At 43.2% G+C, this 22,566-nt stretch overlaps 1 protein-coding gene across 1 annotated transcript in view; it reads right to left on the bottom strand.

Moving 5' to 3' along the window:
- Positions 1–1,762: 1,762 nt before the first annotated feature.
- ehd2b (EH-domain containing 2b) overlaps positions 1,763–22,566 on the bottom strand; it is a 51,624-nt gene continuing 30,820 nt past the window's right edge. The window contains exons 3-8 of the mRNA XM_065000620.1: positions 20,885–21,061; positions 13,713–13,810; positions 7,398–7,621; positions 5,896–6,084; positions 5,085–5,246; positions 1,763–4,960 (exon numbers count right to left, since the gene is read on the bottom strand). Of these exons, the coding sequence (XP_064856692.1) occupies positions 4,400–4,960; positions 5,085–5,246; positions 5,896–6,084; positions 7,398–7,621; positions 13,713–13,810; positions 20,885–21,061 (1,411 nt within the window). The 3' untranslated portion in view covers positions 1,763–4,399. The remainder of the gene's footprint in view (positions 4,961–5,084; positions 5,247–5,895; positions 6,085–7,397; positions 7,622–13,712; positions 13,811–20,884; positions 21,062–22,566) is intronic.

Raw genomic sequence — 22,566 nt, 5'->3', positions numbered from 1 at the left:
GGAAATCTGGGAAAAGGTTAGTGTGTTATTCAAAGAAGAAGAGATTTCCTACAGGGCTTGGATATATCTTGTCTATTTGAAACTGTCTGGTGGAAATTAGTAGCAGCAGACCAGAACCCATCCAAGACACACACACACACACACACACACACACACACAGCAAGTCATGGGTACGGCCTAAACATCTTGTTCCTAGGGAAAAGTCCAAATAGGGGGATGTTGTTAATGCCTATAATAAAGGTAGTGTCTAGAGGCTGAGCTGCAGCCCAAGGAAACTTAGCGGACCCCAGGAAAGCTGATATTAATAGTTCTAGGGCCAGCCCACCACATTCCTAGCATGTGAGTCACACTGTACACTAGGAGAGAGAGAGAGAGAGAACGACAGGGGGGAGAGAGAGGGAAAGAAAGAGCGAGGGGTAGTAGAGAGAGAGAGGGAAAGATAATGAGAGGGGGGGAGACAGGGGGAGACAGGGAAAGAGAGCGGGGGAAGGAATGACTGTTTCTCATTTGTATTTCTTTCCATGGAGGAGTAAAAGAGGCAGGGAGACCAGACCACCCCTCCCTCCCCCTCCCTCCCTCCCTTCGCAAACCTTAAAAGCCTACACACACGAACACACATTTTAGAGACACTTATGCCAGAAAGAATTCAACAGAGTATAAACAGAGAGTATGATACCTCATGATCTACTGTGCTGTATGTTGGTTGGTTAAACCTGGAACTGCTTGAACTAGAAGGCTGGAGAGAGATTTGGAAAAGTTTTTTTGTTTTTTTTGGCGTGTTTGTGTTTAAGGGAGAACGGGAGAGAATGAGTGAGTGTACCACTGGAAAATGGTGGTATGGGATTTTGGCCTGGAGCACTGTGACTCACTGTTTATCTGACTGTCATTGAGGAACCAAGTGAACATTATACTGTTGCTATAAACGAGAATCAGCCTGCATCCACTGCTATGTCTTGTTTGAAATATAAAATATAGTTTTTACTGTGTTGCCTAAATATGGTATGTTCTGTATGTGGCTAGATACATATTCTGTTTTGTGTCCAGATGGGATATTTAAGGAACACTTAACATTCTACTGTTCCACACATGGCAGATATTTGAAAAAAAATATTTGCCTCGTGCTACACACTTAGTCAAAGTGTTGTCTATCTACTATTTAATCCACAGATCGACTTGGATCTCTTTCCTTTCTCTAAACACTGTTGAATTCAACTTCATCTCCTCTTCATTCTGAACAAGAGGTCATCGGAACACAGTTCATATCGTTTATTAGGCAGTGATAATAATACACATGGTTAGCAGTTGGTGAAGCTAGCTGTGTACAGTAGTCAGTAAAATAGATCAACAAACCAAACTGTTTTAGGGAACAACACTGTTCTCATAGCATGTGACATTCATTTCAAACAAAGGCAGTTCTTTGTCCAGTACATACAAAAATCAACAGCAAAAATATATATAATGAATCAAAAAATACATGTATTCTTTTTTTGCCATGAGAGAAAGAAAAAAGTATGCGAGGAAAAATGGCAAGTTACTGTAAAACTGTGGTATGTTACTGTAAAACTATGGCACGTTACTGTAAAGCGATGGCACGTTACTGTAAAACGATGGCACGTTACTGTAAAACGATGGCACGTTACTGTAAAACGATGGCACGTTACTGTAAAACTATGGCACGTTACTGTAAAACGATGGCACGTTACTGTAAAAACTGTAAAACGACGTTACTGTAAAACGATGGCACGTTACTGTAAAACGATGGCACGTTACTGTAAAACGATGGCACGTTACTGTAAAGCGATGGCACGTTACTGTAAAACGATGGCACGTTACTGTAAAACGATGGCACGTTACTGTAAAACGATGGCACGTTACTGTAAAACTATGGCACGTTACTGTAAAGCGATGGCACGTTACTGTAAAACGATGGCACGTTACTGTAAAACTATGGCACGTTACTGTAAAACTATGGCACGTTACTGTAAAACGATGGCACGTTACTGTAAAACGATGGCACGTTACTGTAAAACGATGGCACGTTACTGTAAAACGATGGCACGTTACTGTAAAACTATACTATAGAAATGCTATAATGTCCCTGGTTAGACCAGTCCCCTACAGACAGACAGAGAGATGACTAAACAAGCTTCACACTGTTGCTAATAGCACCAGCTGTCTATCAAATACATGTGTAGATTAGTGTACTCATATTAGTGTGTATATGAGTAGTCTGTTTATATTTGTTTGTTTGTTTGTAAAACACTCCCTGCTAAATAGCTCCATGTAAAAGCAAGTCAAATATAGTACGGAGTAAGTCAGATACATGTATACCGGTAATCGTATCAGTGTGTAATTAACAGTAGACTTGTCAGTCAGTGATACCACTGTGTACCCAGTCATCCCAAACAATGTTGAGTTAAACAGTAGATGTGAAATAGTGAGGATTTATAATAATGTAATGTAGTTTCTGACGTAACAACATCTGTGTGAGAATATAACATATACACACGCGAGACTTCTAGAAAGAGAATGTGTGGTTAAGGAGTACTGCTAGTTTGGAGAAAGTAGTGTTCAGAGTAGAGTGGAGTAGAGTAGTCGAGTAGAGTGGAGTAGAGTAGAATTTAGTGGAGTGTAGTAGAGTAGAATGTAGTAGAATGTAGTAGAGTAGAATGTAGTAGAGTAGAATTTAGTAGAGTGGAGTGTAGTAGAGTAGAATGTAGTGGAGTAGAATTTAGTAGAGTGTAGTAAATGTAGTAGAGTGGAGTGTAGTAGAGTAGAATGTAGTGGAGTAGAATGTAGTAGAGTGGAGTGTAGTAGAGTAGAATGTAGTAGAGTAGAATTTAGTAGAGTGTAGTAAATGTAGTAGAGTGGAGTGTAGTAGAGGAGAATGTAGTGGAGTAGAGTAGAATGTAGTAGAGTGGAGTAGAATTTAGTAGAGTAGAATTTAGTAGAGGAGTGGAGTATAGTAGAATGTAGTAGAGTAGAATGGAGTAGAGCTGAGTAGAGTGGAGTGGAGTAGAGTAGAACGTGGTAGAGTAGAATTTAGTAGAGTAGAATGTAGTAGAGTGTAGTGTAGTAGAGTGTAGTAGTGTAGTAGAGTGTAATAGTGTAGTATAGTAGAGTGTAGTGTAATGTAGTGGAGTGGAGTGGAGTAGTAGAGTAGAGTGTAGTAGAGTGGGTTATAGTGTAGTGTAGTAGGATAGTAGAGTGGAGTAGTGGAGTAGAGTAGAATGTAGTAGATTAGAGTGGAGCAGAGTAGGGTGTAGTAGAGTGGAGTGTAGTGTAGTAGAGTGGAGTGTAGTGTAGTAGAGTGTAGTGTAGTAGAGTGTAGTGGAGTGGAGTGAAGGAGAGTGTAGTAGAGTAGAGTGTAGGAGAGTGTAGTGTAGGAGAGTGTAGTGGAGTAGAGTGTAGTGTAGGAGAGTGTAGTGGAGTGTAGTGTAGGAGAGTGTAATAGAGTAGAGTGTAGGAGAGTGTAGTGGAGTAGAGTGGAGTGAAGGAGAGTAGAGTGGAGTAGAGTGTAGTGTAGGAGAGTGTAGTGGAGTAGAGTGGAGTGAAGGAGAGTAGAGTGGAGTAGAGTGTAGTGTAGTGTAGTAGAGTGTAGTGGAGTAGAGTGTAGTGAAGGAGAGTAGAGTAGAGTAGAGTGGAGTGAAGGAGAGTAGAGTAGAGTAGAGTGGAGTGAAGGAGAGTAGAGTAGAATGTAGTAGAGTAGATTGGCATAGTACAGTAGCATATAATAGAGTAGAGTATAGTAGATTACAATATAGTATAATAGAGTAGAGAAGTAGAGTATAATATAGTATAATAGAGTAGAGAAGTAGAGTATAATATAGTATAATAGAGTAGAGAAGTAGAGTATAATATAGTATAATAGAGTAGAGAAGTAGAGTATAATATAGTATAATAGAGTAGAGAAGTAGAGTATAATATAGTAGAGCAGTAGAGTATAATATAGTATAATAGAGTAGAGCAGTGTGGGCCACTAGCCTTTATTTGACCTCAGCTCAGCTAAACACATGATCCAGTAAGACTAAATTGGGGTGCATTTCAATAGAGTAAAGTATCTCCCCTTCCTCCTTTCCTTTCATTCATCTGCACTATGGGAAAGGAACCAGACTGGAGACACACTGGACTCCAGACCACAAATGACAACGGGAGGGAGGTTCGAGTCTCATCTCCGCACCTCTGTCAAGCCTTTTCTTCCTGTCTCCCTCTCGAAGACCAGAGATGAAAAGACCAGAGGAAGCTACCTTAGACTATCGAGATACACCCAGGGGCTTAACTTAGACTATCGAGATACACCCAGGGGCTGACAGACATAAAGACAAGGAGACAAGAGGACAACGTGGGCGGGGCAGTAGCGTGTGTGTCAGCTCCACAGGGTGGGTTGATGTAATAGTCTCTATATATCCGATCCTTTCATTCTGCGCTTGGAAGGGGGCACCAGACGGGCGGGCAGTTCAGGGGGCAGACCATGCCCCTCTAACTTCACCTCGATCAGGTGGCTGGCCAGGGCAAACTCCTCGTCATCCAGCATGCCATCCCGGTCCACATCCGACAGCTTCCAGATCCTCCCCAGGACGGAGTTTGGCAGCCGGGTGCTCACCATCCAGTCCTTGGCCTTGGTGCCACTCAGCTTGCCCTCGTTGGGCGCCAGGTTGTAGAAGATCTCGTCGTATTTGGGCTTGTCCTTGGTCACGACCCAGGCCATCTCGCCCTCTTCCTCGCCTTCCTCCCCCCCATTCTCCACCTCTCCGAATGGGTCGTTCTCCATGAAGGGCCCGGCGCGGGTTCCCAGGAAGGCCCCCCCCTGCACCCCTGGTTGCACCCCCGCATCAATCTCCTCCTGGCGTAGCAGGGGCATGAGCTTGGCGATGTCGGACGCCAGCAGCTCGTCCAGAGCGGCCATCAGGGACGGCTTCAGGGGCTTGAACTTAGTGAAGTCATGGATCAACAGTTGCTCCTGGATGGGAAACAGAGACCACAGCACACTAGTTAGCCGATCATCTGGCAAATATTTCAGAAGGATGAACTACCAGACTTCAGCGTCGGACATTCAAACGGGAATAGAAACAAGCTAAACAGACCTGCATCTTGGCGCAGTCAGGGAAGTCCCCAGCAGAGATATGGTGCTGCAGCTGGATCTTGGAGAAGATGACAGGAAGCTGGTAGATCAGGTTCTTCTTCATTTTGTCCTTCCTGAAGGTTGGCATTTCCTTCTTTAGATAGCTGATGATGTGGGCATGCACCTGGAGGGAGAGAGATGAGCGGGGGGAGAGGGAGGGGGAGAGAGAGAGATGTGGGGGGAAGGAGAGAGAGGGTTGGGGCAGGGAGAGAGAGGGAGTGCGAGAGGGGAGAGAGAGGGATGTGGGGGAGAGGGATGTGGGGGAGGAAAGAGAGAGGGGGAGAGAGGGTTGTGGGAGGGAGTGCGAGAGAGGGAGAGAGAGGGTTGAGCGGGGGAAAGGGATGTGGGGGAGGGAGAGAAAGAAAGAGAGCGAAGGGTAGAGCGAGAGAATTAGGGGGGAGGGTGGAAAATATTAACTTCAGCAATGCCACTCTCTCCTCATTTTCTTCTATGAACCTAGTAAAACACCTTATTCCTCAGTAACACGGTCTCCTAGACAGGATGTGTGTTACTGAGTTGATTATATCATACCATCTACTTCAACAGAAAGGGATGAGTGAGCGACGTTGATAAGCGAGAGACATAGAGAAAGAGAGATCCAGATAGATATACCATTTGTTTTCTAGTTTGGTAATTACAGGGCTCATCTGTAAAAAAAAATGAAGCTTTTTTTTAAAGACCTTGGTCTCAACATGACTTCCTGTCAAAATAAAGATGAAATAAAACATTTTTAAAAAATAAAACAATTCTAGAGAGAGAGAGAGAGAACCTACCCTGACCAGTCGTGCCCTCTTCACCAGGTCGTTGAGTTTCCTGAGGGCTGCGTTATGAGGAAGGTTCTGGATGTCACTGAACAGATCTTCCTCTTCCAACTCAAACAGACGACGGTTATCAGGGACCAGCAGCGGCTCGGACCAGAACGACCCGATATACACCCTCAAGACCTCTGGAGTGTTGAACACCTGTTAATAATATCAATAATATCAATCAATTGGATCACAAAGTGTTATACACACACCTAACTGCTTTAGGTGCGGGCTTTACAGGCTAACGCTCGTTAGCTAACATTACGGGCTAACGTTAGTTAGCTAACATTACGGGCTAACGTTAGTTAGCTAACATTACGGCATTACGGGCTAACGTTAGTTAGCTAACATTACGGGCTAACATTAGTCGGCTAGCTAACTGTGCTCTGTGGAAGAGTGTTGGAGATATTTGTCAACATTGAGTTGGGCCGACACATCGCGATCTGCCCGTACAGCTAATATTACAGCCTTGTTGGCTTGTAGCTAGCTAACATTACGGGCTAACGCTAGTTAGCTAACATTACGGGCTAACGCTAGTTAGCTAACATTACGGCTAACGCTCGTTAGCTAACATTACGGGCTAACGCTAGTTATCTAACATTACGGGTTAACGCTAGTTAGCTAACATTACGGCTAACGCTAGTTAGCTAACATTACGGGCTAACGCTAGTTAGCTAACATTACAGGCTAACGCTAGTTAGCTAACATTACGGGCTAATGTTAGTTGGCTAGCTAACTGGCTATAGCAGTCAAGGACGTTCGCGATCTTCTTTGTTTGTGATGATTCACACCCAAGTGTCAAGTCCAACAGTTTATCTTCCGGTGACTTCAGCCATGTGAAAAACCTTCCATAGCAAAATATAGCTAGTTTCCTTTGCTTGTAGCTTGCCTCTAATCTGACTGGTGTTAGCTAGCTTCTAGCGCTGTTGCTGCGCAACCTACGTGCTTTGGTCCGGTTTTAGAACTCAGATTCAGCTACAAAAAAGGTAGCACATCGTTGGTTTTTTAACGGACAGAAATGATCATATGAGAGCGATAAATTACAAATGTAACGAAAACTGTTGCCCCCTACAAACTTATTCAGTACGAAAGGTGTCAAGTCTAATGGTCGTTTTATGGACGCTGTAGTAGCGGTTCTTATCGAACCGCCAAGACATTGAGCCTGGCCGGGGCAAGAAATGAAATGTTTTTCCTCATGCTAAAGACCCTGATAAAAATCTGTGTGGTTCTCGTTAACTACGGCTCATGACGAGAGGCGAGGAGTGTGTTGTGTATCTCTTGGAACGTTTCATCTACATTGGTGGCATATTATATATGATGGTAGGGAGATTTGAATCTACCAATGGAGCTTCAACCAATGCATATCACCCCCCCCCCCCACAATAATATTTATTTTCTAGTAATTGTTTATTGTTTCACTAGCTGTAGGACAACATTGCCCTTGGCGATGAGTAAAGGTCTCCTCTCACCTTGCCCAGAGACCACATGAGAGCTCCGTAGATCCTCATCAGCTGTTGTGTTCCCACCATGTCAGCCTTGTTCAGGACGACGCGCAGTTTGTCCTCGTTACCCCGCAGCGCTCCGATGGCCTCGGAGAACTCATCGCTGATCTCCAACTTGTGGGCGTCGAACAGGAGGATGATGCGATCAACGCGCTCCGCAAACCAACGTAGCACCGCTGGGAAGTCATAGCCTGAAGAGAGGGTCAGGGGTCAGAGGTCAGGGGAGAGACGGGACACGAGGGGTCTGTCAGAGTATTAATAGTGAAAAGGAGATGAGGGTGTTACATTTCTAGATTTGCAACACGCTGAGCACAAAACACATGAGCACAAAACACATGCTTAACAGGTCTCTCTTGGAAAAGATGTTCTCAATGAGAAAAAAACAGGATAAAAGTTAATAAAGACATGTTGAAGCACTCCCATATAGTTGGTTTTAGAGCACACACACACACACACACACACACACACACACACACACACACACACAGAGGAGAGGGGAGGGGAATAAGGGCAACACAGACCCTTCACATCTCTCTTTCCTCTCTCTTCTGTCTCTTTCTCTGATGAGTCCTCTTCTCTCTCTGATCGGTCCTCTCTGTTCTCCTCTCTCTCTCTAAATCAGTCCTCTCTTTTCTGTCTCTGATGAGTCCTCTCTCTCTTTCTCTGATGAGTACTTCGTTCCTCACATTCCTCTAACTGATACAGTTTCCTCTCCAGTATCTGCCGTACATGTGTTACGATGTGACTCCAACAGGACCTTGAGCAGAAAGCTCTCCTAACTGATAGGTTGGAATGTAATAAGGTCATAACACTGGAGGCATTGACCTGCCCTCATATTTCCCACAAGGCTTCGTCTCTTCTGTCGTTCCACCGTCATCATACTTAATGTTGTCATAGTTACTCATGCCCCATGAACGGTGACACGGTATTAGGATGCAAAGGGAGGGAATTCAAGGAGTGAGAGACAGATTCACGAGGCTTCACGCTCAAAACCTCTGTCCTGTATTTATCTTTGTGTGTGTTCCTTACAAGACGTGGTGGAGGAATCTGAAAGAACTCGCCAGGGTCCCCCTGTATCCTCGTCCCCACTCTATTCTCGTCCCCACTCTATCCTCGTCCTCCTGTATCCTCGTCCCCCTGTATCCTCGTCCCCACTCTATCCTCGTCCCCACTCTATCCTCGTCCCCCTGTATCCTCGTCCCCACTCTATCCTCGTCCCCACTCTATCCTCGTCCCCACTCTATCCTCGTCCCCCTGTATCCTCGTCCCCACTCTATCCTCGTCCCCCTGTATCCTCGTCCCCCTGTATCCTCGTCCCCCTGTATCCTCGTCCTCCTGTATCCTCGTCCCCCTGTATCCTCGTCCCCAGTGTATGCTCGTCCCCCTGTGTCCTCGTCCCCCTGTGTCCTCGTCCCCCTGTATCCTCGTCCCCCTGTATCCTCGTCCCCCATGTCCTCGTCCCCCTGTGTCCTCGTCCCCACTGTATCCTCGTCCCCCTGTATCCTCGTCCTCCTGTATCCTCGTCCCCCTGTATCCTCGTCCCCCGTGTCCTCGTCCTCCTGTATCCTCGTCCCCCTGTATCCTCGTCCCCACTGTATCCTCGTCCCCACTCTATCCTCGTCCCCCTGTATCCTCGTCCCCACTCTATCCTCGTCCCCACTCTATCCTCGTCCCCACTCTATCCTCGTCCCCCTGTATCCTCGTCCCCCTGTGTCCTCGTCCCCCTGTGTCCTCGTCCCCCTGTATCCTCGTCCCCCTGTATCCTCGTCCCCACTGTATCCTCGTCCCCCTGTATCCTCGTCACCACTCTATCCTCGTCCCCCTGTGTCCTCGTCCCCCTGTATCCTCGTCCCCACTGTATCCTCGTCCCCCTGTATCCTCGTCACCACTCTATCCTCGTCCCCGTGTCCTCGTCCTCCTGTATCCTCGTCCCCCCCTGTATCCTCGTCCCCCTGTATCCTCGTCCCCCTGTGTCCTCGTCCCCCTGTATCCTCGTCAACCTGTATCCTTGTCTACTTGTATCCTTATCTCCTTGGGGTGTCCAATCAAAAACGCATCTTTTGACAATTTGGGTTAATTGTGTAGATAACCCTCTAAGAAAACCAATTCTCCAACCCTCATGTCTCAGTCATAATCTGTTCAAAACTTATTGTAGTTTTTACCCTTGTAGGATGGCCAAATCAATGGAGGCCAAACTGGTTGAATCAATATTGTTTCCACGTCATTTCAACCAAAAACATTAATATGATAACGTTGAATCAACGTGGAAAACTGATTAGATTTGCAAAAAGTCATAATTGTAAAAGGCATTTAGTCTTTTATTTACCCAAATTCAACCTAAATCCATTGATATGGTGCCATTTGTTGTTAATTTCACGTCAGTTGGCTAGTTGACAACTCAACCAAATGTAAATCAAAACCAGACGTTGAACTGATGTCTGTGCCCAGTGGGTTGCGTCAGCGAGGCTGGATGCTGTGAGAGAGAATGAAGGCGAACTGACAGACTTACTGTCCAACTCTCATCAGGACAAAAAAAACAATATAGAGGTGAGATCGATTTTCAGACACGACGTAGTATTTTCATATTTTAGTATCTTTAGTTAAAGGTCTTTAATATTTTCAAATTCCTGTTATTTTTCAAAGATTTCTCAGAAAAACATGCGTATCTGTGTAACTTCAACGGAGCTTTTAACATTTAATTGGGCTTGTGTCGTGTTCATTTTGTTTTTCACAACCGGCGGAAACAGCTTTGCAGAAGACCACCCCAACATGGAAACTCCTCAAAAGTCGCGGCAAGAAGGTGACATGAAGGTGAAGTCGCGGCAAGAAGGTGACATGAAGGTGAAGTCGCGGCAAGAAGGTGACATGAAGGTGAAGTCGCGGCAAGAAGGTGACATGAAGGTGAAGTCGCGGCAAGAAGGTGACATGAAGGTGAAGTCGCGGCAAGAAGGTGACATGAAGGTGACAAGAAGGTGACATGAAGGTGAAGTCGCGGCAAGAAGGTGACATGAAGGTGAAGTCGCGGCAAGAAGGTGACATGAAGGTGAAGTCGCGGCAAGAAGGTGACATGAAGGTGAAGTCGCGGCAAGAAGGTGACAAGAAGGTGACATGAAGGTGAAGTCGCGGCAAGAAGGTGACATGAAGGTGAAGTCGCGGCAAGAAGGTGACATGAAGGTGAAGTCGCGGCAAGAAGGTGACATGGTGACAAGAAGGTGACATGAAGGTGACAAGAAGGTGACAAGAAGGTGACATGAAGGTGAAGTCGCGGCAAGAAGGTGACATGAAGGTGAAGTCGCGGCAAGAAGGTGACATGAAGGTGAAGTCGCGGCAAGAAGGTGACATGAAGGTGAAGTCGCGGCAAGAAGGTGACATGAAGGTGAAGTCGCGGCAAGAAGGTGACATGAAGGTGAAGTCGCGGCAAGAAGGTGACATGAAGGTGACAAGAAGGTGACATGAAGGTGAGTCAAGAAGGTGACGGCAAGAAGGTGACATGAAGGTGACATGAAGGTGACATGAAGGTGACATGAAGGTGACAAGAAGGTGACATGAAGGTGACATGAAGGTGACATGAAGGTGACATGAAGGTGACATGAAGGTGACAAGAAGGTGACATGAAGGTGACATGAAGGTGACATGAAGGTGACATGAAGGTGACAAGAAGGTGACATGAAGGTGACATGAAGGTGACATGAAGGTGACAAGAAGGTGACATGAAGGTGACATGAAGGTGACATGAAGGTGGAAGGTGACAAGAAGGTGACATGAAGGTGAAGTCGCGGCAAGAAGGTGACATGAAGGTGAAGTCGCGGCAAGAAGGTGACATGAAGGTGACATGAAGGTGACATGAAGGTGACATGAAGGTGACAAGAAGGTGACATGAAGGTGACAAGAAGGTGACATGAAGGTGACATGAAGGTGACAAGAAGGTGACATGAAGGTGACATGAAGGTGACAAGAAGGTGACATGAAGGTGAAGTCGCGGCAAGAAGGTGACATGAAGGTGAAGTCGCGGCAAGAAGGTGACATGAAGGTGACATGAAGGTGAAGGTGACATGAAGGTGACAAGAAGGTGACAAGAAGGTGACATGAAGGTGACAAGAAGGTGACATGAAGGTGACATGAAGGTGAAGTGACATGAAGGTGACAAGAAGGTGAAGAAGGTGACATGAAGGTGAAGGTGACAAGAAGGTGACATGAAGGTGACATGAAGGTGACAAGAAGGTGACATGAAGGTGACATGAAGGTGACAAGAAGGTGACAAGAAGGTGACATGAAGGTGACATGAAGGTGACAAGAAGGTGACATGAAGGTGACATGAAGGTGACAAGAAGGTGACATGAAGGTGACATGAAGGTGACACAGCTATGTCAACAGAGATCGCTGCTCATTATTAAATGTAATACGGTTTATGAAATCCGACTTCCCAGATAGAATGTTAATGATTCAGAACATAAATAATCATATTTGTCTTGGTAAAATCTCTTCTATAACATAAGGCAGTTCAATTTCATCACTAAAGCATGTTTTCACCTACCCACACACTACCCTATATCCTTGTCACCCTGTATCCTTGTCACCCTATATCCTTGTCTCCTTGTCTCCCTATATCCTTGTCTCCCTATATCCTTGTCTCCTTGTCACCCTATATCCTTGTCACCCTATATCCTTGTCACCCTATATCCTTGTCTCCTTGTCACCCTATATCCTTGTCACCCTATATCCTTGTCTCCTTGTCACCCTATATCCTTGTCTCCTTTTCACCCTATATCCTTGTCACCTTATATCCTTGTATCCTTGTCACCCTGTATCCTTGTCACCCTGTATCCTTGTCACCCTGTATCCTTGTCACCCTGTATCCTTGTCTCCACCCTATATCCTTGTCTCCTTGTCACCCTATATCCTTGTCTCCTTGTCACCCTATATCCTTGTCTCCTTGTCACCCTATATCCTTGTCTCCTTGTCACCCTGTATCCTTGTCACCCTGTCACCCTGTCATCCTTATCCCCTGTCTCCTTGTCACCCTATATCCTTGTCACCCTATATCCTTGTCTCCTTGTCACCCTATATCCTTGTCTCCTTTTCACCCTATATCCTTGTCACCCTATATCCTTGTCTCCTTGTCACCCTATATCCTTGTCTCCTTGTCACCCTATATCCTTGTCACCCTATATCCTTGTCTCCTTGTCACCCTATATCCTTGTCTCCTTTTCACCCTATATCCTTGTCACCCTATATCCTTGTCTCCTTGTCACCCTATATCCTTGTCTCCTTGTCACCCTGTATCCTTGTCACCCTATATCCTTGTCACCCTATATCCTTGTCACCCTATATCCTTGTCTCCTTGTCACCCTATATCCTTGTCACCCTATATCCTTGTCTCCTTGTCACCCTATATCCTTGTCTCCTTTTCACCCTATATCCTTGTCACCTTATATATCCTTGTCACCCTGTATCCTTGTCACCCTGTATCCTTGTCACCCTGTATCCTTGTCACCCTGTATCCTTGTCACCCTGTATCCTTGTCTCCTTGTCACCCTATATCCTTGTCTCCTTGTCACCCTATAGCCTTGTCTCCTTGTCACCCTATATCCTTGTCTCCTTGTCACCCTATATCCTTGTCTCCTTGTCACCCTATATCCTTGTCTCCTTGTCACCCTATATCCTTGTCACCCTATATCCTTGTCACCCTATATCCTTGTCTCCTTGTCACCCTATATCCTTGTCTCCTTGTCACCCTATATCCTTGTCACCTTATATCCTTGTCACCTATGTCAGTCTCCTTTTCACCGTATATCCTTGTCACCCTATATCCTTGTCACCCTATATCCTTGTCTCCTCGTCTCCTTGTCACCCTATATCCTTGTCACCCTATATCCTTGTCTCCTTGTCACCCTATATCCTTGTCACCCTATATCCTTGTCTCCTTGTCACCCTATATCCTTGTCTCCTTGTCACCCTATATCCTTGTCACCCTATATCCTTGTCACCTTATATCCTTGTCACCTATGTCAGTCTCCTTTTCACCGTATATCCTTGTCTCCTTATATCCTTGTCTCTCTATATCCTTGTCACCTTGCCTCAGTGCATGGAGGTCGGTCACATCGGTTAGCCAGGTCACGAGGGAGGAAGTAGTTGTTTTAGCTGACCATGACAGATGAGGGACCAGACCAGACCAGGTGTGTCTGTGACCCCCAACCTCCACCTCTCCTTGTCCTGTCCACTCCCCCCTACCTCCTCCTCTTCTTGTCCTGTCCACTCCCCCCAACCTCCACCTCTTCTTACCTCGGCTCACCCTCTGCTTCGCTCCTGACAGGATCCCCGGTGTGTCGATGATGCTGATGCTCTCCAGGACCTGATTGGGCAGCTGGGCACACTGGAACCTATCACGCAACAGCAGAGAAGGGGGAGGGACATGACAACAGTCATACAGTGCCTTGCAAAAGTATTCATCCCCCTTGGCGTTTTTCCTATTTCGTTGCTTTACAACCTGTAATTTAAATGGATGTTTATTTTAGATTTAATGTAATGGACAAACACAACAGTCCAAATTGTTGAAGTGAAATTTAAAAAATTACTTGTTTAAAAAAAAAAAAAAAACTGAAAAGTGGTGCGGCCATTTGTTTTCACCCCCTCTGCAATGAAGCCCCTAAATAAGATCTGGTGCAACCAATTACCTTCAGAAGTCACATAATTAGTTACATTTATTTTATTTTATTTTACCTTTATTTAACCAGGCAAGTCAGTTAAGAACAAATTCTTATTTTCAATGACGGCCTAGGAACAGTGGGTTAACTGCCTGTTCAGGGGCAGAACGACAGATTTTTACCTTGTCAGCTCGGGGATTTGAGCTTGCAACCTTCCGGTTACTAGTCCAACCACTAGGCTACCCTGCCGCCCCAAATAAAGTCCACAAAGTGCATCTAAGTGTCACATGATCTGTCACATGATCTCAGTATGTATACACCTGTTCTGAAAGGCCCCAGAGTCTGCAACACCACTAAGCAAGGGGCACCACCAAGCAAGTGGCACCATGAAGACCAAGGAGCTCTCCAAACAGGTCTGGGACGAAGTTGTGGAGAAGTACAGATCAGGGTTGGGTTATAAAAAAAATATCCCAAACTTTGAACATCCCACGGAGCACCATTAAATCCATTATCAATAAATGGAAAGAATATGGCACCACAACAAACCTGCCAAGAGAGGGCCACCCACCAAAACTCACAGATCAGGCAAGGAGGGCATTAATCAGAGAGGCAACAAGCGACCAAAGACAACCTTGAAAGAGCTGCAAAGCTCCACAGCGGAGATTGGAGTATCTGTCCATAGGACCACTTTAAGCCGTACACTCCACAGAGCTTTAGGGAAGAGTAGCCAGAAAAAAAGCCAATGCTTAAAGAAAAAAATATGCAAACACATTTGGTGTTCGCTAAAAGGCATGTGGGAGACTCCCCAAGCATATGGAAGAAGGTACTCTGGTCAGATGAGACTAAAATTTAGCTTTTTGTTTTCAAGAAAAACGCTATGTCTGGCACAAACCCAACACCACTCCTCATCCCGAGATGTTTTTCATCTGCAGGGAAACAGAAGAATTGTCAGAATTTAAGGAATGATGGATGGTGCTAAATACAGGGAAATTCTTCAGGGAAACCTGTTCCAGTCTTCCAGAGATTTGAGACTGGGACGGAGGTTCACCTTCCAGCAGGACAATGACCCTAAGCATACTGCTAAAGCAACCCTAGAGTGGTTTAAGGGGAAACATTTAAATGTCTTGGTATGGCATAGTCAAAGCCCAGACCTTAATCCAATTGAGAATCTGTGGTATGACTTAAAGATTGCTGTTCACCAGAGAAACCCATCCAACTTGAAGCAGCTGGAGCAGTTTAGCCTTGAAGAATGGGCAAAATCCCAGTGGCTAGATGTGCCAAGCTTATAGAGACAAACCCCAAGAGACTTGCAGCTGTAATTGCTGCAAAAGCTGGCTCTACAAAGTGTTGAGGGAGGTGAATAGTTATGCACACTCAAGTTCTGTTTTTTTTGTCTTGTTTGTTACATAACACAACATATTTTGCATATTTAAAGTGGTAGGCATGTTGTGTAAATCAAATGATAGATTTTGCGGGGTTTATATTTTAATTCCAGGTTGTAAGGCAACAATGAATACTTTGACCAGCCACTGTAAAACAATAACATAACACCATAAAACAATAACATAACACCATAAAACCATAACATAACACCATAAAACAATAACATAACACCATAAAACAATAACATAACACCATAACACAATAACACAACACCATAAAACAATACCATAACACAATAACACAACACCATAAAACAATAACATAACACCATAAAACAATAACACAACACCATAAAACAATAACATAACACCATAACACAATAACACAACACCATAAAACAATAACATAACACAATAACATAACACCATAAAACAATAACATAACACCATAAAACAATAACACAACACCATAAAACAATAACATAACACCATAAAACAATAACATAACACCATAACACAATAACACAACACCATAAAACAATAACATAACACCATAAAACAATAACATAACACCATAAAACAATAACACAACACCATAAAACAATAACATAACACCATAACACAATAACACAACACCATAAAACAATAACATAACACCATAAAACAATAACATAACACCATAACACATAACGCCCCCCCCCCCCCCGTCCACCCGTCCACCGCTCCATCAGTTAACAGCAATGGAATGAATGTAGATAATGGAGGATGCTGAGCGATTAACCCCCCCCCCCAAAAAAAAATGTCTGAGCTTAATGTACAGCTTCTCTAAAAATACATCAGATCAAGGCTGAACTGTGTGATGTTGTAGGGAATTGTAGTTTCCAACAGGTCAATAATCTACATAGTTTAGGGCAGAAAACGTGGTAATTAACTACAATGACCATAATCCATTGTGCGCCTATATGTCCGGTCTGTGTGGGGCACGGAGACGACAGAGAAAAATGAGGAAGGTGCGATGGAGAGGGATACAGAGCAGTTATCTTCACAACTAATGTAATATATTATATATAAAACTAAAACTAATGTAATATATTATATATACATATATATATAACTAATGTAATATATTATATATGAAACTAAAACTAATGTAATATATTATATATATATAAAACTAATGTAATATATTATATATATATAAAACTAATGTAATATATTATATATGAAACTAAAACTAATGTAATATATTATATATAAAACTAAAACTAATGTAATATATTATATATAAATATATATATATAACTAATGTAATATATTATATATAAAACTAAAACTAATGTAATATATTATATATATAACTAATGTAATATATTATATATAAAACTAAAACTAATGTAATATATTATATATAAAACTAAAACTAATGTAATATATTAAAACTAATGTAATATATTATATATAAAACTAATGTAATATATTATATATATATAACTAATATAATATATTATATATATATAACTCATGTAATATATTATATATATATAACTAATGTAATATATGTCTCTATATATATATAACACTTGTGTAATATATTATATATATATTATATATATATATATATAAAACTAATGTAATATATGATATATATAACTAATGTAATATATTATATATTTATATATAACTAATGTAATATATTATATATATAACGAATGTAATATATGAAATATATAAATGTATATATATATAACTAATGTAATATATGTCTATATACATATATAACTAATATTATATATATAACTTTTTTTAATATATTTTTTTATTTCACCTTTATTTAACCAGGTAGGCTAGTTGAGAACAAGTTCTCATTTACAACTGCAATAAATATAAACAGTATGGGGATGAGGTAGGTCAAAATGGGTGGGCTATTTACCGATAGACTATGTACAGCTGCAGCGATCGGTTAGCTGCTCAGATAGCAGATGTTTGAAGTTGGTGAGGGAGATAAAAGTCTCCAACTAATGTAATATATTATATATAAAACTAATGTAATATATTATATGTTATATATAAAATTAATGTAATATATATATATATAAAACTAATGTCATATATTATATATAAAACTAATGTCATATATTATATAAATATATATATATATAAAACTAGTGTAATATAAAACTAATGTCATATATTATATATAACTAATATAATATATTATATATATATAAAACTAATGTAATATATATATATTTATATATAACAAATGTAATATATTATATATAAAACTAATGTAATATAGATATATATATATATACACATATATAGTAGTATAGATAGTAATATATATATAGTAGTATATATATACACTGCTCAAAAAAATAAAGGGAACACTTAAACAACACAATGTAACTCCAAGTCAATCACACTTCTGTGAAATCAAACTGTCCACTTAGGAAGCAACACTGATTGACAATACATTTCACATGCTGTTGTGCAAATGGAATAGACAACAGGTGGAAATTATAGGCATTTAGCAAGACACCCCCAATAAAGGAGTGGTTCTGCAGGTGGGGACCACAGACCACTTCTCAGTTCCTATGCTTCCTGGCTGATGTTTTGGTCACTTTTGAATGCTGGCGGTGCTTTCACTCTAGTGGTAGCATGAGACAGAGTCTACAACCCACACAAGTGGCTCAGGTAGTGCAGCTCATCCAGGATGGCACATCAATGTGAGCTGTGGCAAGAAGGTTTGCTGTGTCTGTCAGCGTAGTGTCCAGAGCATGGAGGCGCTACCAGGAGACAGGCCAGTACATCAGGAGACGTGGAGGAGGCCGTAGGAGGGCAACAACCCAGCAGCAGGACCGCTCCCTCCGCCTTTGTGCAAGGAGGAGCACTGCCAGAGCCCTGCAAAATGACCTCCAGCAGGCCACAAATGTGCATGTGTCTGCTCAAACGGTCAGAAACAGACTCCATGAGGGTGGTATGAGGGCCCGACGTCCACAGGTGGGGGTTGTGCTTACAGCCCAACACCGTGCAGGACGTTTGGCATTTGCCAGAGAACATCAAGATTGGCAAATACGCCACTGGCGCCATGTGCTCGCCAGAGGTAGCCTGACTGCCATTAGTTACCGAGATGAGATCCTCAGACCCCTTGTGAGACCATATGCTGGTGTGGTTGGCCCTGGGTTCCTCCTAATGCAAGACAATGCTAGACCTCATGTGGCTGGAGTGTGTCAGCAGTTCCTGCAAGAGGAAGGCATTGATGCTATGGACTGGCCCGCCCGTTCCCCGGACCTGAATCCAATTGAGCACATCTGGGACATCATGTCTCGCTCCATCCACCAACGCCACGTTGCACCACAGACTGTCCAGGAGTTAGCGGATGCTTTAGTCCAGGCCTGGGAGGAGATCCCTCAGGAGACCATCCGCCACCTCATCAGGAGCATGCCCAGGCGTTGTAGGGAGGTCATACAGGCACGTGGAGGCCACACACACTACTGAGCCTCATTTTGACTTGTTTTAAGGACATTACATCAAAGTTGGATCAGCCTGTAGTGTGGTTTTCCACTTTAATTTTGAGTGTGACCTCCATGGGTTGATAAATTCGATATCCATTGTTAATTGTTGTGTGATTTTGTTGTTCCCTTTATTTTTTTGAGCAGTGTGTATATATATATATATATATATAACTAATGTAATATATTATATATGAAACTAAAACTAATGTAATATATTATATATATATATATATATATATATATAAAACTTGTGTAATATACACAACATCTGAAATGTGTTAGTAAAGTAAAGTGAATAAATGATAAACAGTAATGGACAGTTACTGCCATCATGGGACTTTCATTGTTTTATTATGTGTTACAGCATTTAACCCACAATGCAATTCATGTTTTTTTATTGTTTTATTATGTGTCTAAAAACATAATCAAAACCGAAATCTTTAACCATGATAATAATAATTTTAAAAAAGAAAGCACTAATCTCTCTGCACACTCAAGGTAACAGCTAAAGGCGATCTTGGAACCAGATCATGAGTTCAGAGCTGGACTCATTGTGCTACTGTGTCGGACTACTCCCTTCCCAGGACCCATTGTGTTGAAGCAGGACTCTCAATGCTCTGGGCTTCCTGAAGGAAAACGGTCTCCAGTGTCATAGCCTCAACAATATGACCTGCTAATGATCGTTAACAACAACACCGCTACTTCCTGATTCAGATGGCTTTAACCAGGGCTTCACCAGACAGGAAGGACCGACGAGCGAGAGCGAGAGCGAAAGAGCGAGAGACAGAGAGCGAGAGCGAGAGACAGAGAGCGAAAGAGAGAGACAGAGAGCGAAAGAGAGAGACAGAGAGCGAAAGAGACATAGAGAGAGAGCGAGAGAGCGAGAGAGCGAGAGAGAGAGAGAGCGAGAGAGAGCGAGAGAGAGAGACAGAGAGAGCGAGAGAGAGAGACAGAGAGCGAGAGAGCGAGAGCGAAAGAGAGAGACAGAGAGAGAAAGAGAGAGACAGAGAGCGAAAGAGAGAGACAGAGAGCGAAAGAGACATAGAGAGAGAGCGAGAGAGCGCTAGAGCGCTAGAGCGAGAGCGAGAGAGAGTGAGACAGAGAGCGAAAGAGCGAGACAGAGAGCGAGAGAGAGCGAGAGAGAGCGCGAGAGAGAGCGAGAGAGAGCGCGAGAGAGAGCGAGAGAGAGAGAGAGAGAAAGAGAAAGAGAGAGACACCATTCCTTGGATCTTTGTAATTTGTGCGTCAGAACGTTGTGGTAGCTAGATCTAGCCTGATGGTTATGCTTAGGATTTTTGGAGTGTAGGCTGGTCCCAGATCTGTGCCTAAAGGTTACATCTACTGTACCTTTTCTACCCATAATTGTAGTGTTCGACTCCTACAGTTGATGTGGCTTCAGTATCACAGCAAAACATGTTCCATAAACAGTAAGGCCAGCTCGCCTCAATAGAAGGAAATCCCGTGAAAAAGGGTATCCCAGACAACAGGATAAACACACCAGGGCAGTGGAAAATACCTCCGGGTGATTCAGCCCAGCCAGTCTGCTCGGCTTTACCCTGGCCCCTGTGACATCATCTGTTAGTTAGTCCTGCATGGCTGTGGCTCTTTGGGGCCCTCTAACCATGCCTTTGAACTGGAGCACATAGCAGCTCATATCTGAATACACTACCTCTCCCCCAACCTCTCCCTCTCTACAGAGATATCACTCCCTTTCTCCATTTTTCCACAAATAAGGCAAGTCCCTCCCAGCTCTGAAATTTGGCACGGACACTTGAAATTCCACAGAGCAAAAAAAAAAACCTAACACACTTCTTTCTCTCCCCTCCTCCAACCCCCTCCCTTCAGACAGGCCATTCTAGAACATTCTAAAACACGACGTCGTGCATTCTGGATTCCGCCTCTGTACTCACCTGTTGAGGAAGGTGTTTCCGAAGGGGTTGAGCTTGCGAAAAGGTTTGTTGGGGTCAACGATGAGAGCGTTGCCCGGGATCACCCCCTCTACCTCACCGTGCATGATGGCTGTGAAACAGTCGGTGGTGGGCTCTGGCCCTATCCTGCTTCCTGGGATATCCTGCTCCAACAGATACCTGTTACACACAACAACGTAAATCAGTCATAGGAGACTGAGGCCCTTCCTATCATTTATAAAAGCTGGTTTGGAGTAGTTCAGGAGCAACTCCTGTCCCTACCTACAGTATAATCTGGAAAAAGTCTTCCTTGCTAATGGTAGTCTTGCCAGTAGACTACTGCCCCACCACCAGCACCATGGACTACAGGTTCATCTGTCTGTACTGGGCCTTCACAAAGTATTCATACCCCTTTCACTTATTCCACATTTTGTTGTGTTACAGCCCTGAATTCAAAACGGATCAAATTGATTTTCTTTCTCACCCATCTACACACAATACCTCATAATGAATGATAAAGTGAAAAACATGTTTTTATACATTTTTGAAAATGTATTGAAGATACAGCAATATTTTATTTACATAATTAAATACATGTTAGAATCCCCTTTGGCAGCGACTGCAGCTGAGAGTATTTCTGGGTAAGTCTCTAAGAGTGATTACAGCTGAGAGTCTTTCTGGGTAAGTCTCTAAGAGCAATTACAGCCGTGAGTCTTTCTGGGTAAGTCTCTAAGAGCGATTACAGCTGTGAGTCTTTCTGGGTAAGTCTCTAAGAGCGATTACAGCTGTGAGTCTTTCTGGGTAAGTCTCTAAGAGTGATTACAGCTGTGAGTCTTTCTGGGTAAGTCTCTAAGAGTGATTACAGCTGTGAGTCTTCCTGGGTAAGTCTCTAAGAGTGATTACAGCTGTGAGTCTTTCTGGGTAAGTCTCTAAGAGTGATTCCAGCTGAGTCTTTCTGGGTGAGTCTCTAAGAGCTTTGCACACCTGGACTGTATAATATTTGCACATTATTCTTTAAAATAATTCTTACAGCTCTGTCAAGTTGGTTGTTGATCATTGCTAGACAGCCATTTTCATGCTGATTGAAGTCAAAACTGTAACTAGGCCAGTCAGAACATTCACTGCCGTCTTGGTAATCAACTCCAGTGTAGATGTGGCCTTGTGTTTTAGGTTATTGTCCTGCTGAAAGGTGAATTCATCTCCCAGTGTCTGTTGGAAAGCAGACTGAATCAGGTTTTGCTCTAGGACTTTGCCTGTGCTTAGCGCTATTCATTTTCTTTTTATCCTAGTCCTTGCCAATGACAAGCATACCCATAACATGATGCAGCCGCCACCATGCATGAAAATATAAAGACTGGTACTCAGTGATGTGTTGGATTTTCCCCAAACATTACACTTTGTATTCAGGACATAAATTGCCACATTTTTTGCAGTTACTTTAGTGCCTTGTTGCAAACAGAATGTATGTTTTGGAATATTTGTATTCTGTACAGGCTTCCTTCTTCTCACTCTGTCATTTAGGTTAGTATTGTGGAGTAACTACCATGTTGTTGATCCATCCTCAGTTTCCTCATATCACAGCCATTAAACTCTGTAACTGGTTTAAAATCACCATTGGCCTCATGGTGCTATCCCTGAGCAGTTTCCTTCCTCTCAGGCAACTGAGTTAGGAAGGACGCATGCCT

This window comes from Oncorhynchus nerka, linkage group LG14, assembly GCF_034236695.1.
Source record: "Oncorhynchus nerka isolate Pitt River linkage group LG14, Oner_Uvic_2.0, whole genome shotgun sequence".
Classification (NCBI taxonomy): Eukaryota; Metazoa; Chordata; class Actinopteri; order Salmoniformes; family Salmonidae; genus Oncorhynchus; species Oncorhynchus nerka.
The sequence above is the reverse complement of the archived record's forward strand: the minus strand, read 5'-3'. Positions and strand labels throughout refer to the sequence as shown.